Source organism: Prinia subflava, chromosome 2, assembly GCF_021018805.1.
Source record: "Prinia subflava isolate CZ2003 ecotype Zambia chromosome 2, Cam_Psub_1.2, whole genome shotgun sequence".
NCBI lineage: Eukaryota > Metazoa > Chordata > Aves > Passeriformes > Cisticolidae > Prinia > Prinia subflava.
In genome coordinates this window covers 2,466,526-2,484,904 of record NC_086248.1, presented here as the reverse complement: position 1 = coordinate 2,484,904, position 18,379 = coordinate 2,466,526, and the positions used below count along the sequence as shown (strand labels likewise).

The following is an 18,379-nucleotide window of genomic DNA, read 5'->3' as shown; positions in this document are numbered from 1 at the left end:
CTGCCTCTCTCCTTCCCCATCGCTTCCAAGTGAAGCTGAAAACTCCATGTGAAACAGCAGAAGGTACTTGGATTGCTGGAGATTGATAGAGGATCATGTGTAGGGTGGAAGGATGAGAAGGATCAGCTCAGTCTCAGCTCAGGCTGGGATGTGGAGCTCTCAGGAATGCAGGAAAAAACACCTCTAACAGAGCAGAAGACATCTCTTTCCTTTTGCTTTACCGTTGACTTGCAAGGGATTTGTTTTGATTATCTGTAAGGCTGAGGGGGTTTTGTGAGGCAGCATTTCCTGGATAGCCCCCAAACACTTCTCTCATCACAAAATCCTAAAATGGTTGGGGTTGGAATGAACCTTAAAGTTCATCCAGTTCCAACCCCTGCCATGGCAGGGACACTTTTCACTATCCCAGGCTGCTCCAAGGCCTGTCCTTGGACACTTCCAGGGATCCAGGGGCAGCCACAGCTGCTCTGGGAAACCTCTTCCAGTGCTCAGTGGTTCTGTCCCAGAAGTTTCACAGCACCCGAGCAGGGGCTGAGGTCTGTGTGGGTGCTCTTAGTAAAAATAAAATTAGACTAAAATAAATTAGTCCAGCTAATAATTAGCTGTAAGATACAAAAGCCCAGAGCTATCCTACAACAACTTAATGATAATAAGTGAATCTCTTCCTGTGGGTTTCAGCTTTCCAAGGGGATCAGCACCTTCAGATGCCACATCCTCACTTGGCAGATGAGTTTAGCAAACAACTGAGTCCCTTGTGACCCAGCAGTGTGGAAAATCCGTGTTTTCCAGAGGATTGTGGCCCTTCTTGCCCAAATCCTTTTGTTTCTCCACCCTCTGCCTCCACCCCCTGTCTCATTGTGACATCTCCTGTTGGTGCCTGTATCTACATCAGTGACATGGAGCAGGTTGGCCTCAGATAAAAGAATGAAGTGGCAGTTCTGACTTTTCTTTTCAAAAATCCCCTCTCGGGGTCATTTAATTGCTATTAAAAAGATGAATAAAAGGAGACAATGCTCCAGAAACACCACCTGTGCTCCAGCCCTGGAACGAGCAACCCTGAGACGTGCTCCACTGTCCACACCCTCCGTGAAGAAAGGTTTCCCCCTTATGGCTGTTTCCTTCTCAATCCAATCGTGGTAGCTGTAAACAGGTGTTAAAATCCTGTGGCTTGGCTTTCCTCCACTGATGACACCGACCTGGAACCACTTCATGGTGTTCCAGGAGCTGCAAACCAGAGGTCCCCCGCTGTCCACCTGTGGCAGGAGGAGGAATGTCAAAGCTGGATCCAACCTCAGGGCCCTCAGAGCAGCTGCCTCACACAGCCTGAGTGGGAAATTCAATCTCTGTCCCAGGTTTGTGAGGATTTGGGGAGGAAAAAAAACAAAAAAGGGAATTTGGATTCAAAATTTCGCAGCTCAGCCCTGAGATCCTGCAGAATAAACAGATACAGGAGGCAAGAGGAGGAGATCAGTCCCAAGCTCTGGCTCAGTGCAGTGCCCTGTCATTCCCAGCCTTTTCCACACGCTCCTGTGGCCCCAGGAGGATACCTGAAACCTGTCAGCAAGGGACAACATCGCAGAGAGAAAAGGGACATTTGCTGTGACTGCTCACTCGGCGCTCATCTCCTCTGCAGAGCTGCTGCGTGGAGGTGCTGGGTACCTGCCACTGCGAATTTGGGGGGCTGGCAGCCAGAAGCTGGGCAGCAGATGAACAATAATCCTGACAAATCCCTCTTGAAGCCGCAGTCACTTCCCTGAAAACTTTCCTGCTGCTGCAAGGACAACCTCCACTCAGCCAGTGAGGGCAGGGCTTCGAGTGCAGGCTGCAGCCACCTCAAAAAGAGGAATATTCCCTCCTGTTGGCTGCTGTGGCTGGAACACCAAGGGCACAGCCAGCTCTGGAATCTCTGCACACAAGCCCAGGGGGAGGAGAAAGCAGCACAAAATCCACCCAAGGCTGGTGCAGCACTTTTCTGAGGAAAGGCTGTGTGAGAGCTGGGAGTGTTTACCTGGAGAAGGATCCAGGCAGAGCTCAGAGCCCCTTCCAGGGCCTGAAGGGGCTCCAGGAGAGCTGGAGAGGGACTGGGACAAGGGATGGAGGGACAGGACACAGGGAATGATTTCCCACTGCCAGAGGGCAGGGATGGATGGGATATTGGGAAGGAATTGTTCCCTGTGAGGGTGATGAGGCGCTGGCACAGGTTTCCCAGAGAAGCTGTGGCTGCCCCTGGATCCCTGGAAGTGTCCAAGGCCAGGCTGGACAGGGCTTGGATCAACCTGGGATAGAGGAAGGTACTAGAGCATTTTTAAGATCCCTCCAAGCCAAACCAGTCTGGGATTCCAGGACATCTCCAGTGCTGTGCAGACCTTGCTATAAATAAATTTCCTTCCACCGTGGGTTTGAATCTTTTTCCCACCTTTTCCAACCAGCACTTGTGGTAAACAAATTCAATACAAATCCATTTCCCAAGACAGCAAACTTTACTGGGGAAATGTTGTCCTTCCCTGTTTGCACACTACTTTGGGAAACATCTTTTGTCATTAATGGATGAAACCCCTTCTGCCAGCAGCTACCCTGAGCTAACACACATTAATTAACGAGCAAGGAAGGGCTGAAGTTCCCTGTGCAGCTCATCAGCACTCACTGAAGTTTATGGCTGAATTCCCACTCCAGTAGCTGGAGGGTTCTGGTCATTAATATTCTTATCTTTTTTTTTTTTCTTCTTCTTCTTTTTTATGTTCAGTATTAATTCAGGAGGCAAAAATTAAGATAAATGCAGAGGAAATGTTCATAGAATCGCAGAATATCTTCAGCTGGAAGGGACCAACAGAGACCAGAGATCAACAAACTCATTTAGGCTGGAAAAGACCTTTCAGATTGTTGAGTCCAAACATGAAGTCAACACTGTTTGTTGTTGTAGCCACGTCCCTGCATCTCCAGCAGTGCTGCTGGACCCTCTTCAGACTCAGCATCTAAAGAGGTTTCCCGACCCCGTTTCAGCCAGGAATTCCCGTGAAAAGCACAGAGGTGACCTTGGCCGTGGCATCGTGGTGGGATGAACGAGCATCCACACACAGTTCGATCCTTGGGGATTCCAGTGTGGATCCCCTGGGGGCAGGAGCGGGCCGAACGCGTTATCCCGGCGGGAGGAGAAGGGGCTGGGAGCCTCCCACACGGGGATGACCAGCGGAGTCCGGAGAGGGGGAGCCTGGGATGCTCCGCTCCGGCTTTTCCCAGCAGGGAAAAAAAAAAAAAAAGAAAAAAAAAAAGAAAAAAAAAAAAAAAAAGAATAAAACAAAATAAAGTAAAATAAAATAAAATATAGAATATAAAATAAAATAAAATAAAATAAAATAAAATAAAATAAAATAAAATAAAATAAAATAAAATAAAATAAAATAAAATAAAATAAAATAATGAAATGAGATTTTTTGGAGCCCCTGCACAGGTCGGTTTCAGCCTCCAGTTTGGAGGCTGTTCACGCTTGTAAAGGATCTTCCTTTCCCGGGACAGCGGTGGATTCCTGCCGCCTTGTGACCGTCCCTCGGGAATTGTCGCATCGCGTTTCGGGGCCGGGAAAGCCGCGGCGGGGCAGGGATGCGATTCGCGCCCGGCGGCGGCAGAGCCGGAGATCGCTGTTTAAACCCTGCCTCACGCAGCTTCCCTCTCAAATCAGATCGGCTCTTTCCCCTCTTTCCCTCTCTAACCACGTCCATTCGGCTCCCTGCCCGGGTGGCAGGGAAATGGGGATGTCTGGGGGATCAGTGATTTGAAACTTGGGCAGAGAGGGAGTTCAGGAATGCCCTGAACAGCCCAGGCAGCAGCTGTAAATCCATTTCCCTGATCCACAAGCCCTGGGACCCAAATCCTGATCCCTTTTCACAGAGGTTGGGCTGCTCTGCTTTCTGGGAACAACTTCCCACATGCCATTTCTCTTAAATTCAGCTGTTTAACACGAGGATTTTATCACAAAATCACATTTTATCATCCCCTCCGTGTGATAATCTCACATAATTACAGCAGCAGCCTGAATGAATCGGGAGCCTGGTTTTTATAGGACTAAAGATGGAGAAAATGAACTCAGTCCTCAGACACTTCTGAATATCCACCCAAAGCCTTCAGGAATGCTGGCCCAAGGTTTTCCATCCTTGTGCAGGAGAGGGTGTGGGAGGAGCGAGTTTTTGAGTGCTGGGACAATTATCTCAGCTCTGTGATGCTCCCAGAAATGCTAATTTAATGAAAGCTCAGGTTAATGACTCTGAGGATGGAAGAATTATTAAACATTGCTTTTTCAGGCTCCTGTATCCTGGTGCTGAAACACTCCAGGTCAGCAGCACACAGCAGATACCTGCTCCTGCTTTTCCCTCTAAGTGCCAGGTTTCTGGACTGGAAAAACCACACTAAAAATAGCAGCTTTGCTTCTGTTTCATGTTTCTTGTCATCTCGAAGATGAGTGAAAAGCAAGCGCAACAAATCAGATCTGGTGCTGAATTCCTGCCTTAAACATGTTAATCCTCCCATTAGGAGAGGTGAAAGCAATGATACATTCACTGATAAATAGCTGTGGGTTGTATAAAATCTGTCACTGCCTAACAGGGTGCTTTGTTCACTGAAGCTGACCAAAAATTTCATCTTTTTCACTGCGGCCAAAACCTTTTTTTTTTTTTTTTTTTTTTTTTGAGCACCAGGAGCCTTTCTGCTGCCTTCAGCGGGCTTTGGATCAAAAGTGTAATCTCTCTTTTACATTTGTATTCGTGTCTGCAGCTCAGCCATTGATCAGAACAAACACGTTAAGCCACATAAATCTTCCGAGGTGGGAGAAGCTCTGGGGGTGGGAGAACAACTCATCTGATCCTCATTAGGGGGATGCACAATCCCTGCGAGTCATTGCTGGTTTCATTTTCGTGTTGGTGAGCTCTGTGCAAACGGGAGAAAATCAGCACGGGAATAAAAACACTGGGAACGGCAGCAGTGCCCATCAGAGCTGCCCTGGCTGCTGGAGGCACAGGCTTTGGCAAACATCATTTGCCCAGTTGTTTCCAGCTGTCTTTAAAGCAGGAGGAAGGAGGTTGTGGCCACGTGCAGGATCAGAAATGCACCAGGTAATGCAGGGCAGCTGCACTCCTCTCAGACAAACCCTCTGAGAACCTTCAGCTCCTCTGCTCCTCCATCCCCTGGCTGGGAAAGGGGAGAAGATGTCCCAAATTCACCAACTGTGATGTCAGCAGGGCCATTAGTGGCACAGACACTTCTGGCCAAAGCCCCGTGGCCCAGACTCCTGTCTCTGGCTGTCATCTGCAGCAAGCGCCCAGGGGAGGAGAACGAGGAACAGGACAAGTATTTACAGAGTTGTATTTACATCCCAGTGGTTAATGGCCTCGGAGAGATCTTCATCCAGGAAATTGCCTAATTGCTTTTTGTATCCATTTATCCCTTAGGATAAATCCTACAACATCCTGGTCAGCAGCTCCCGGAGTTTAATTATCTGATGGAAGGAAAAACACATCCTTCTCTTTGTTTTAGATCTGCTGCCTGTTGAGGCCATCTGACACCCCTGCTTCACGTGCTTGGAGCAGCAGTGACACGAGGACAGCTCCTGACTCCTTTCCATGCTGCCCACGAGGTTGGAAATGTGTCACATCCCCAGCAGACGTCTCTCCTACAAGCCTCAGAGTCTTGCTCTGTTATTCCCCGTGCTGCCAGCAGCTCTTCCACATCCCTGTTCATCCTTCCTCTTCCACTTCCCTCCTTTTCTAAAATTGCCACTCCCTTCTCAGGTGGAATGGATGGGAATCACAGACAGGGAGGCTCCCAGGAGCAGTGCCATGGCACAACACATTTGCTTTGCCACTTATTCCTGTCCTAAATTCCTAATGCTTTCATTGCCCTTTTGACCTCCCCAGAGCCGCGAGCTGATGTTTTTGAAGGACTCCCCACAGTTCATCTGACCTGATAATTAGCTCAATTAGAGCCTGTTATGGCCAGTGTACAGCTGGAATGGCTTCTCCATGTATCCGTTACTTTTCCTTTATCAATAATGGGCTGCAGCTGCTGTTTTGACCCCCAGTCACTCAGAATAATGGGACCTGCTGCACCTCTGCACAGCCACCTTTCACTTTGACCACTTTGAATAAGGCTGTGGCATTGGCCAGCTTGGTCATCTTGGCATTTGCCCTCCTGGAACATCAAAATTCCTTGCATGGATGCCAACAAAACTCCCCCTGTAAGTTCTTTTTCTGTTCAAATCCCTCCCACTTCATGACAGCCCAGTTTCTCCCTGAACCCTTGGTGAGGAATCTCCTTGCAAGAGTTTTGGGAATCTCAGAACATGTTGGATGGTTGAATCACCCTCTTCCACAGGGTTGGCAGCTCCTCCGAAGAGCTGGGATGTGCCTGTGAGTCACAGCTTCCCCTCAAAGCTGTCACTGAATGAGAAGCAGCTCCTCTGAGTCATCACAGCCATGCCCCACTCCCAGGGAAATCTGGGATTTTGTGTTCAGCTGGATCCAGGGGTGTTCTGCTCCCCACCAGGCACACAAAGCCATGCTGGATTCCCAAGCAGCTTCAGTTTGAGGGAGTAAAATCTACGACCCAGAGGAAGAAGGCAGAAGAGACACCCAGCACCATCCTCATCGTCATCCCAGGGTCTTGCATCAGGAATTAATTTTTCACAGATTAAAGAATGAAGCCGTCAGAGCCTGAATGTGCTCACTTGTCTGCCCACACCACGAAATGATAAAGTGATGAAAGCCCTAAAAACTCATGGGCCATGGGAAAAGCGTTCTGCTTCTTGTGAGCTGCACATCAAAGGACCCTTCAGAGGAAAACTGAAGGGACTGCAAATGCAGAAACACTTCTCCACTGCTTTGTTCTGGGGCAGGACACCTTAAAGCAATCTGTCCCTTGGGGAAAAGAAACACCTCGTGGTGGTAGCAATAGCTCAGTGGTGGGAAATCCATGACAAGGATGATTTCCTCTGTTCAACAGGAAAAGAGGAAACAGCCTCAAATTGCACCACAGGAGGTTTACATTGAATATCAGGAAAGGGTTGTCCAGCCCTGGCACAGCTGGTCAGGGCAGTGGTAGTGTCACCAACCCTGGAAATGTTCAGAAAACAAGTGGATGTGGCACCTGGGGACATGGATTCATGGTGGCCTTGGCAGGTGGAATGGTTGGACCAAGAGGGCTTTTCCAACCTCAGTGATTCTGTGATTCCATTATTACAGTAAGATACAAGAATAAAGTACTTTCAAGCAGTTTGTAAAAACTTTAGACTGAAATGTGGAGAGATTTGGCTCCTGGCCCCAGGGAACATTTGGCTGATAGGCAGAAGCACCTCAGAGCTCCTGTGGATGCTCCCCATCCCTACAGACTGCAGCCAGACCATCATTTAACCACCTCTGCTCAGGTATTTTGAGCAGCTTCAGGGACTGACCATAATATCCTGGTTTGTGCTCTTCTCCTTGAATCCACTGCAATTACCTATAAAAACACAGTTTTCATTTGCAGACCTCTTTCCTTTAAATAAATCCTGTTCCACAAGTCTTTCTTGGCAGTTCTGGGGCCATGTTTGGACCAGCAAAAGGATGCAAGACCTTGTGAAAGGAGCAGAGCTTTTCCAGTGCCAGCGTCAGGCTCCCATTGCAGTCACTGGGGCACAGTTGGAGGTGGGAGCAGTGGGATACCAGGGGATAGATTAATATTAGATATTTAATTCTCTATTAGATATCCCTGGTATATCTAATAGAGAATTAAATGCAGGCAACTGTCCTGCCTGGGAGCCAAGTGCCCCCCTGTGAGCTAAACCCCTTCAGATGCATTTCAGTCCATGGGGAGCAATAAACACACACACAGGGCTTGATGTCATTTTCACACAGATGCTTAAAACAATCTCAGTGACTCCCATCACCAAAAAAAGAAGTTTTTTCTTTCTGTTGAAGGAAAGATGGCTCTGTAGATGCTGATGGTTCTAAAAATGGCAGTTGTGAAATGGCTGGAAAACCCCATCCAGGTCTGCACAAAAACTGCTGCTTTTGCTCTAGCTCTGTGGGGTGAGAGCCCAGAGGCTGTAAAGGGCATTTTCAGAGATGGGACAAGGGGGAATGGCTTTAACCTGAAAGAAAGCAGGGATAGATGGGATATCAGGAAGAAATTGTTCCCTGTGAGGGTGGTGAGGCCCCGGCACAGGGTGCCTAGAGAAGCTGTGGCTGCCCCTGGATCCCTGGAAGTGTCCAAAGCGAGGCTGGACAATGCTTGGAGGATCTGGGATAGTGGAAGGTTGGAACCAGATGAGTTTTAAGGTCCCTTCAAACTCCAAGCACTGTGTGATTCATGTCCAAAATCCCCCCGGCTGCAGGCTGTAGGAGGGGGTGGATACCTGCAGCCCAGGCCTCACCTGAGCTGGAACCACCCCACTGCTCTTGGGGGTCACACAAGGATCCCTTCCCCTGGAATCAGAGCAGGGCCTGGCCCCCTTCATGTGCTGCTGAACTGTGGGTGACCTGTGACTCCAGCTGGACACTTTTTGTCCTAATCACCACATCAGAGCTCCCCCCACAGCCCCTCTGAAGGATAATTGGGCCATTTACTGAATTTTGCCTGGGCAGGGAAGGCACTGGAGGAGACATTGGCTTTGTGAGCCCCTTATACTCTAATTATTGTTCAAGTTACCATTGCATCAGAGCCCAACAAAAGATGCTTAAGAAAGCAAGGAATGAGACATCAGTTGTGGTTCATGGGGTCACGGAAGAAATGTAGCACACAAAAAGTAATGCACAGGCATCTCCAGTGTCTGTTCTTTAGCACTTGTACCCCCTGAACATCCATTAATGTTAATGTTTATGACTAAATAGAACTATAAGTCAATTACAGCTCCTGGTAGTGTTAATTCCCAGCCAATCCATATATTTGTCTGCAGAACTGCCAGGGAATTGGGATGGAATAGATTTTTCTTTTTAAGGGAATGGATAATTTTTTTTTTAAGTACAAATACTTGGGAGCTCTGCTATTCAATCTCCTTGAGTTATTAGAGGAACATGGTCAGTTCAAATTAGGCTGGTCTGGTATGAGGGCAGCTGGTGAATTGTCTGAGCCTTTTTATTCATGGCTTTTCTATTCATGGGGTGGCCTCAAGCTGCACCAGGGGAGCTCCAGGCTGGAGGAATTTCTTCCACCATCCCACATTGCTCCAAGCCCTGTCCAGCCTGGCCTTGGACACTTCCAGGGATCCAGGGGCAGCCACAGCTTCACCTGTGCCGGGGCCTCACCACCCTCACAGGGAAGAATTCCCTCCTTATATCCCATCTAAATCTCTCTTCTTCTGCTTTAAAACCATTCTCCTTTGTCCTGTCACTGTCTCTCCATGTGAATAGTTGTTCCCTCCTTCACAGATTTGGATCCAGATGTGGATCATGTGGACTTACAGCCTCGAGTCCAGCAGCTTTTCCTGCCTTAGCCTGGCTCTGCACATGAAAGCATGTATCCTGATCCTCAGCAAATCCCAGGAAAGGTTAATATTAGGCTTTAATCCAGAGTTCCTTGGGCTACAGCTACTGGAGCAAACTCAGCATCTCCAGGGCTTACACCCTGCCCAGGAATCTCTGCCTTGCCCGAGGTTCTCAGCCTTCCTGGCCCTCCCCAGTGACTCGTGGCTGGCTCCTGATCCACGCAGGAGCTGCAGCCTGGAAGTCCTCCAGGAGACAGCTGGATGGAACAGACCAAGGCCATGCCCAGGGCTGCTCTGTGTCCATGACAGGTGAGGATGTGAAGGATTTGGGCATTTTGAAATCTGGCCTCACTCTGGTCTGACACAAACCCTGCAATCCTTACAGGCAGTCAGAGCTTGAGAGGCTGCACTGTCCACAGAGCACATGGATTGTCCAGCTCTGGGCACCTCACTGTGAGGACACTGAGGGGCTGGAGGGTGTCCAGGGAAGGGAACAGAGCTGGAAAGGCGCTGGAGCACCAGGAGAGGCTGAGGGAGCTGGAAAGGGGCTCAGCCTGGAGAAAAGGAGGCTCAGGAGGGACCTTGTGGCTCTGCACAACTCCTGACAGGAGGGGACAGCAGGGGGGATCAGGCTCTGCCTCAGAGGAAAAGGGACAAGATAAAGGAAAACAACCTCAAGCTGCACCAGGGGAGGTTTAGATTGGATATTGGAGAGAATTTCTTCCCTGCAAGGGTGGTCAGGCATTGGCAGGGGCTGCCCAGGGAGGTTTGGAGTCCCCATCCCTGGAGGTGTCCAAGGAATGATTGGATGTGGCACTCAGAGCTCTGGGCTTGTGACAAGGTGGGGATCAGTCACAGGTTGGACTCAGTGATCTTGGAGGGCTTTTCCAACCTAAATAATCCAGGGATTCTGCCCAGTGGTCCCTGCTGCAGAAGAAGCATCAGGTTCAGCCCTGTCCTGTCCCAGGCCATGACCAGGCAGCCTCCAATGGACAAGCCACCAGGTTTCTGACCCAGCCTAATGAGGCTAAAGTGTGTCCCTGCTGGCTTTAATCAGAATTTCACAGAAATCCAGGGAAACTATCCAGCAGCAAAACGCTTCCCCTCCAGCAAACCAGCAAAATCTGGTGGTGAGTCTCATCACTTCATCCCTGAAAAGTACAACTTCTATCCTCAGCTCTGGTTTTGTCCTGTTCCCTTTCATTCCAGTTTACAAAGCTTTCCTGCCTGGTCAAGATACCAGCAAAATCAGAGAGATGCTGAATTCTGAGTTTTATCACCCATGCAAAGGATGTGTGCTTCCACTGCTTGGAAATCTCACATTCCAACTTCATTCCTCCACAACTCTGGCATTATTGTGGGTCAAAATAGCTTCTCCATCATCTCTCTGAGTCCAGGAGATTCACTGAGCTGGAAACAAGTGCTCCTGCTTTTTCACCAGCATCATTCACCCCACAGAACTTCAGGCTAGGCTTGGCTGGGCAGTGCATCCTTTAATCATGACAATCTTATCCTGTGGCAGGTTTCTTTTTAAGATTTTTTTGATTTAATTTAATGGAGGTGAAAGTCACTCCTTTGAATGGTTTCAGAGGCAGATGCTCTCTGGCTAATCAAAAAGTCATTTTGCAAAGCAAATTTCCCTCATCATCCCACGGTCCTGATGCCCCCTGCCTTTGCCTAAAGCTCAGAGGATCTCTCTCTGTCCTGGGTGCTGCTTTAGTTCCTCCAGGAGTGATTCCTACAGGATGGAGCTGTCCATCCATGTGTATCCCCATCCAGACCCCTCCAAACCCATGGACATGCATAAAATACAGCTGGGTGGGGCTTGGAGCAACCTGGGATAGTGGAAGATGTCCCTGCCTGTGGCAGGGGGTTGGAACTGGGTGAGATTTGAGGTCCTGTCCAACACAAACCAATCTGTGATTCCTGGAAAGCCATTGCCCAGTGGAGGAAGGAAACCTCATTCTGGAAGCAGAGGCTGCAGGAGAGGCCAGTCCCTGTCAGCCTCCCAGGAGAGGGGTTGGAAGTTGGATGCTGTGAAAGACGAGGGGATTTTTTCCAGACTTCATTTGACACCAGGACAGCAATCCCGGGGGTGGAATGTATGGTGAGGGCACAAGTTCTGAGTGAGTTTTGCCTTGTTTGGGTGTTTGTGTCAGCTCCCTGATATCAAACACTGCTCAAACCATGCTGTAGCTTGCACAGCCCCTCATTCTCTGTCACCAACACACAGCCACGAGATGTGACTCATCCTGGCACCCACAGACCAACCAACCACACTTGGGTCACAGCCAAGACCTCACCTGAGAAATGTTTCCAATATTTAAATTAAACACCCCCAGATTGAACTTCCCTCCCAATTCTTTTGCCTTGAACCTCCTGGACAACCATTCCTGTCTCCTTTCAGGCTGTAACCTGGCTGTGAGACCAGGCTCAGGACACCAGGAGTGCTGGTCCCTTTACCTGGCAGCCTCCTCCTCCTCCTCCTTGCTCTGCCTCAGCACACATCACGCTCTCCACGAGGTGTGGGATCTGCTCCAGGCATTTCTCCCTGCTGATCAGCTTTGTCTGTGTTTTCTGCAGCACGTGGGATGCTGCAGCAAATGAAAAAGAGAAGGATCAACAAAGCTAAGAGCAGCTGGAGACTTCCCTTGGGAAGAATCTCAGCTGGATTTTTAAAGCGTCTCAGGGCAATGGGGTCTCTGGGCAGAACTGTACGGTTTTGGGGTCACAGGGGCATACAGGGGATCCCCAAGTGTTGGAAATGGTGAATCTGTGCTCCTGAGTTTGTCACAGAATCCCAGAATGGTTTGGGTGGGAAGGAACCTTAAAGTTCATGTAAATCCAAACCCCTGCCATGGACAGGGACATCTTCCACTATCCCAGGCTGCTCCAAGCCCTGTCCAACCTGGCCTTGGACACTTCCAGGGATGTCAGACTACTGGGAAACCCCCAAAGGGATGGATTTTCCTGCTGCTGGTCTTGGTGATGACATGAAATGAGCAGCCCTGCACAGCCGGGGTTTCTCACTCAGGGCTTTTTGGGAACTCAGTCTGAGGGGCTTTTCATGGGATCCTGTGCAAGCCCCTGCAGATCAAAGTCCACTGAGTTTGGGGACTCCACCACTGCCCTGGGCAGCTGTTCCAATGCCCAACAAGTCTTCCAGGGAAGAACTTTTTTCCCAAATATCCAATCTAGACATTGTTCTCCCCGGGGAGGGCTGCAGGGCCACTCCTCACCCAGGGGACCAGCTGTATTCCACAAAGTGGCTGTCGGGATGGCAGCACACAAAGGAAGTATCTGCTTTATTCTTCCCTTGGGATGGGAGTACAGAAATCACAGCTGGCACCTGCAAGTGACAAAAAGACTGAAAATGTGCTGGGCTGCTTGGAAACCCCACTGATTTCACTCACGTTTCTCTCCAAAGTGAACCTGAGTCTAAAGGATAAAACTGGGATCTTCAGATCATTTGAAACTCACTCCTTCTTTCCCACTTCACTGTGCAAAATCCTCCCATAACCTTCAGGAAACTGTGACTCAGTGACAAGATCTAAAAGGCAGAAAGCTTTCACTTCCATTTTCCTGCTAAGATGGAAGTGGCCACAGATGAAAATGTTTTGGTGGAAGAATCTCCAGGAAGGTGAAGCCCTTCTGTTATGGATAGAGGGGGGGAGCTCTGGGGGAACTGGGGTGTTCACCTGGAGAAGAGAAGGATCCAGGGAGAGCTCAGAGCCCCTTCCAGGGCCAAAAGGGGCTCCAGGAGAGCTGGAGAGGGATTTGGGACAAGGATTGGAGGGACAGGACACAGGGAATGGCTTCCCACTGTCAGAGGGCAGGGCTGGATGGGATATTGGGAAGGAATTCCTGGCTGTGAGGGTGGTGAGGCCCTGGCACAGGGTGCCCAGAGAAGCTGTGTCTGCCCCTGGATCCCTGGAAGTGTCCAAGGCCAGGCTGGATGGGACTTGGATCAGTCTGGGATAGTGGAAGGACTCCCTGCCCACGGCAGGGGGTGGGACTGGATGAGCTTCAAGGTCCCTCCAAACCATTCCCTGATCCTGCACCTTTTGGCTTTGCTCATCCCCTCTCACCACACTCAGCTTCTTCTGGATTTCTTCTGAAGCCTCTACCAGCCAGAGGGTGGGGAGGTGCCAGGGCTGAGCACATCAGCACCAATTTTTGGAAGCAGAATCCATGTCAGCTGAGCCCATCCAGCAGCACGAGGCCGATCCCTGGAGCTGCTCCATGGATTTTCCATGAGGAGCTCAGGATGAATCCTGCAGAGGGACTCTGCAGCAGCCCCTCTGTTTTAGGAACACTTTACCTTGGTGAAATGGGAGAGTTTCACAACCACAACAGTGTTGTGTGTTATTGCTGAGGGAGGAAAATGAAGCCTAAGAAGGCAGATGCAGAGTTTCATGGAAAAGCAGCAACACTTTGGAGCAGAATAGCAAGGATTCAATGGAATATTCACTTACTCCATCCTGGGAAGGAGCCTGCCCTCCCAGCCCTGATTAATTCTTTCCAATAATGAAACGGCTCATTGGCTATTCAGTGACATTTGTTCAGGACAGACATTTTGGGTCACAATCAGTGCTGGAGCTGCTTTAATTAGGGCTTAAATGAGATCAATTAGCAGCAGCAATCTGCAGTCCTAAATGGATGAAGGAAGGAGTGGCCAGAACCCATGAGTCAATCCAGCTCATGGAGGCATTAAGACAAAGACAGCCCCAGACCTTAATTTCCTTTAGTCCAGACCATTTTAGACTGAGCCTAACTGAGTGATTCACGGAATATCCCAAGCTGAAGTCACCCACAAGGATCCCACAAGATGACAAGATTTCAAGACCTGGCTGGATGGGGTTCTGAGCAACCTGGGATAGTGGAAAGTGTCCCTGCCCCTGGCAGGGGGTTGGAATAAGATGAGCTTTAAAGTCCCTTCCAGCCTTAATAATTCCATGATTCTGTGCTAATTTATCCACCAGGGTGGAGCTTGTCTTAATCTGGATGCCAAAAAGAGGTCCAAAGTTTGGATGTGCTGCCAAAATATGTCCCAGGCTTTGCCCTGGGGGTCTGTTGGTGACTGGTTCTTGCCCTGAACAGGGAACTGGTGGATGTGCAGGGGCTGGGGAGGGTCTGGATGCCTCAACCAGGGAGGTGGGGAGTGGAACTTTGTCCTCGTGGTGTAGGACAGCCACTTTAAATGGATAAAACCCATCTTCCATTAGCAGATGCATCTCCCCCAGCACCCCACCTGCACTGGTGTTCTCCAGGCCAGCAGCCCAGCAGTGCTGCCACACGTCCATGTCACACACGAAGGGCAGGCAGACGGGGATTTTCTCCTCGCTGAACTCGATGGGGTTGCTGAGCAGGATCAGGGCAATGTCGTTCTGCAGGCTGGTTCTGTTGAATTCCTCGTGCAGGATCAGGCTGTCCGGGCTGTGCTCCTCCAGAGGGAGGTTGAGGTCAACTCCCCCCACTGCCACCGTCAGATCTGGCGGCCTTAAAAACAGAACGGGGCATGGTAAACGTGAAGGATTTGGGTTATAAAGGTTGGTGCCTCCTCCCCAGAGCAGGGCATGATGGTGGCTTGGGCAGTTCAGCTATAAATAGCCAAGGAATTCACCCTCACTCCTAGGGAAAGATGATTTCTAGGGCAGAGAGATGCAGAGGTAGAACATGAATGCAGCCAGGTTGTAAATAACCCAGTCAAACAGATGGAATGGTCTGCATCTTTTGGATCTCTGGGCTGGCTGTTCAGACCCTGCTGTCCCCAGCCAGCTGCTCCAGGCTGTGCTGCCACAGGTCATTTGTCACCAAGCACTCTGGAGGGGGCTCACACAGGGCTGGATTCTGCATGGAGTTGATTTATCCAGAACTTGGTGGTTTAAATTGAGAGTAAATTCCAAAATCCGTGAGGTAAAGGTGTTGGCTGTGTGAAAGCAAAGGTAATTTGGGGGAATACAATGAGCTGGAATGGAAGACATCACCTTTTACAAGGTACTGGAACAGGTGTAGATGCACAAGAGATGCTTGGGGCCATCACAATAGCATTAGGGGCATTTATCCAAGGCTGCTCATCCCTCAAAGTGTTCCCCTTCTGCCTCTCCTGGCTATGCAGATTTCTGCACATTTCTGTGCTCAAAAACGGGTTCGTTTCCCCCAAAAGGAGGCACTCCCTGTTTTCAGGGCTCGGTCACACAAATGTGGCCCGTGACCCTGAGGAGATGCACATCCTGCACCCTCCAGGAGGAATCTCATCCTCCTCCCCTGCCTGGGCTGCCCTCCCGGCCCTGGAGCACTCACAGCTGCTCTGCAAAGCAGTGGGCTGCAGTTAAAATCCACAGGGCGCTGATGATGGTGCCTCCACAGATGTGCTTCCCGTGGCTCTGGATGCTCACCAGCCACGGGAATTCCCCAGGCTGGACGTCTGTCCCTGCACCAATCCTCTTGCCAGTCGTCTGGAAGGACTCGTAGGACGGGCGGAGGCCGCACCCTGGGTACAAAAAGGGACATTTTGGACAAGTGCAGCAGTGTCACAGCCTGTGCTGCTGAAAGGCAGGGGCAGGACATAAACAGAAATAGAAATATCCATGGAATCAGAGAAACACAGAATCACAGAATGGCTAGGGCTGGAAGGGATTCAAAAATAATTTTTCCAACTCTGTTCCAACCCTAACTTCCACTATCCCAGATTGCTCCAAGCCCTGTCCAACCTGGCCTTGGACACTTCCAGGCATCCAGGGACAGACACAGCTGCTCTGGGAAACCTGTGCCAGGGCCTCACCACCCTCACAGGGAACAATTCCTTCCCAATATCCCATCCATCCCTGCCCTCTGGCAGTGGGAAGCCATTCCCTGTGTCCTGTCCCTCCATCCCTTGTCCCCAGTCCCTCTCCAGCTCTCCTGGAGCTCCTTTAGACTCTGGAAGGGGCTCTGAGCTCTCCCTGGATCCTTCTCTTCTCCAGGTGAGCACCCCCAGCTCTCCCAGCCTGGCTTCAGAGCAGAGGGGCTCCAGCCCTTGGAGCATCTCCGTGGCCTCCTCTGGACTCTCTCCAGCAGCTCCACGTCCTCCTGCTGTTGGCCCCAGGGCTGGAGGCAGCTCTGCAGGTGGGGTCTCAGCAGAGTAAAGGGTGAGAATGCCCTCCCTGGATCTGTCATTTGATCTCTCCCAAATTCTGTGATAACCCTGTCGCCTCCCCAAACCTAAGCTTTGCCAAGCACTGCTGAGGAATTTGGAGTGTGAGGGACCATTGACCATATCCATGGGCAGGTGGGATAAAATCCTTGTTCAGGGAGTGAAAGGGCATCAGGCTGCAGCGCAGGCCACACCTTCAGAAGGAACAAGCCCAGACCTGTTTCACTTACCCACATTTGAATATCCTGCATCTCTTCTGTGCTGAGAGTGCTGAGAAACAAAACCTGCCCGGACGCTGCTGGTCAGGGAAGCCAAACAGGCGAGGGTGAGGAGCAGCATCTCAATCCATGCTGACCCAGCACCGCCCCACAGAGCAGCGAGGCCTCTGCAGAACCTCAGGATGGTCCCTGCATTCCACATCAACACAACCCCAGCTGACATCACAGTGCCCGCTCGCTTGGATTGCTCCTTCCTGAGGCAAAAGGGTCACTGAAAGGGAAAGCTCAGGGGTTTCCAAAAGCTTTGTGATTTCCTCTAGCTCTAACAGGGACAGGGCAGCAGCGAAAATTCCTGTCTGTGTCCTGGGCTAACCACCACAGGGTATGGTGATGATGGATTTTGTGAGCTGGGTGCTGTAGCTCTTGCTGGCTCTTGAACCATGTTTGAAGAGCTCAGGAGCTGGTCCTGTATCAGCTTTCAATCTCCAAAGCCTATCATCATATTAATTTTCTCATTTGCTGGTAATTTTCTCTCCAGTTAGACCATGCCTGGGGTATTGACTTGAGTGTGTTTAAACAGGAGAGTTGGCCCATCCCTGGAAATGTTCCAGGCCAGGCTGGACAGGGCTTGGAGCACCCTAGGATAGGGGAAGGTGTCCCTGCCCATGGCAGGGGGTGGCACTGGATCATCTTTAAGGTCCCTTCCCACCCAAACTGCCTGGGGATTCTGTGTTTGTAGGAGAAAGCGACAGCTCTGTCAAAGGACAATTTTCAGAGAGTGCCCAATCAAAACTATCAAAACCTAATCAAAGGTGCCAGAAAATCATTCTGTGGTAGCAAAATATTTTGGTGTGGGCCACTTGTAGTATCAACGGAGCCATTATGCTGATTTTTAGACCAACACATCATTTCCATCAGGACAGGACTAAAAAAAAACCTCAGCCAGGCTCAGACTTGAGGATATCTATAATAAGAGCTTTTCCCAAAGACTTTCCAGCTTGTTTCAAAACAATAACTACAGCACGGAGTAGGAAAGGAAGGGAACCAGGAGACATTTTATGAGCCCCCAGATGATTCAGCACCTGAAATGCTTTGCCTTGGAGCACATCAGGAGTTATCCCACCGGAGCCTGGATTTCGCAGAGGTTGACAATGCATGGGATGAGGGTAAGACTTAATTTCTCTCTCTTCATTGCTTCTCTGTCACCTCATGGCAAGGAAATGAGGCACAAGTGCTGGTTTACTTGGCTGTGAGCACTGAAAAAACTCCATGGCAGGACAGGTGAGGGGCAGCATCAGCTACCACAGAAATGAAAATTCCGAGTGTGCCGTGGGCACATTTTGGGGCATCTCCAGAAAGAGCCTGATGGGGCAATCCTGCCTGAGGCAGCTCCTGTAAGCCTGACCCAGGTGCAATCTGCCAAGAAGACAGATTTCCTCTGGATTTTGAGACTGGGATGAGCTCAGCATCAGCTGAGGAGCGAGGGAAGATGGAGAGCTGATTTTTCTGGCACGGACTTGCTGCCTGTCTTTGGAAACAGCGGGCAGGACTGCAGCATGGGATTTACAATCCCAAACACTG

At 50.2% G+C, this 18,379-nt stretch overlaps 1 protein-coding gene across 1 annotated transcript; it reads right to left on the bottom strand.

Annotated features, from left to right (window-relative positions):
• Positions 1-971: 971 nt before the first annotated feature.
• LOC134547651 (serine protease 55-like) lies at positions 972-16,919 on the bottom strand. The gene is made up of 5 exons (XM_063391801.1): positions 16,865-16,919; positions 15,749-15,938; positions 14,697-14,944; positions 11,909-12,039; positions 972-1,253 (listed from the first exon to the last, which is right to left on the bottom strand). Exons 1-5 carry the CDS (start codon positions 16,917-16,919, stop codon positions 972-974), a joined length of 906 nt encoding a protein of 301 aa, XP_063247871.1.
• Positions 16,920-18,379: the final 1,460 nt, after the last annotated feature.

Excerpts from the sequence above, each read along its gene's own strand:
- LOC134547651 (XM_063391801.1), bottom strand. The coding sequence starts at position 16,919 with ATGCTGCTCCTCACCCTCGCCTGTTTGGCTTCCCTGACCAGCAGCGTC. Across the intron at positions 14,945-15,748 it reads CACTGCTTTGCAGAGCAGCT|GCCGCCAGATCTGACGGTGG; the intron begins GTGAGTGCTCCA and ends TCTGTTTTTAAG. Across the intron at positions 1,254-11,908 it reads GAGGAGGAGGAGGCTGCCAG|GTGGACAGCGGGGGACCTCT; the intron begins GTAAAGGGACCA and ends CTCCTGCCACAG.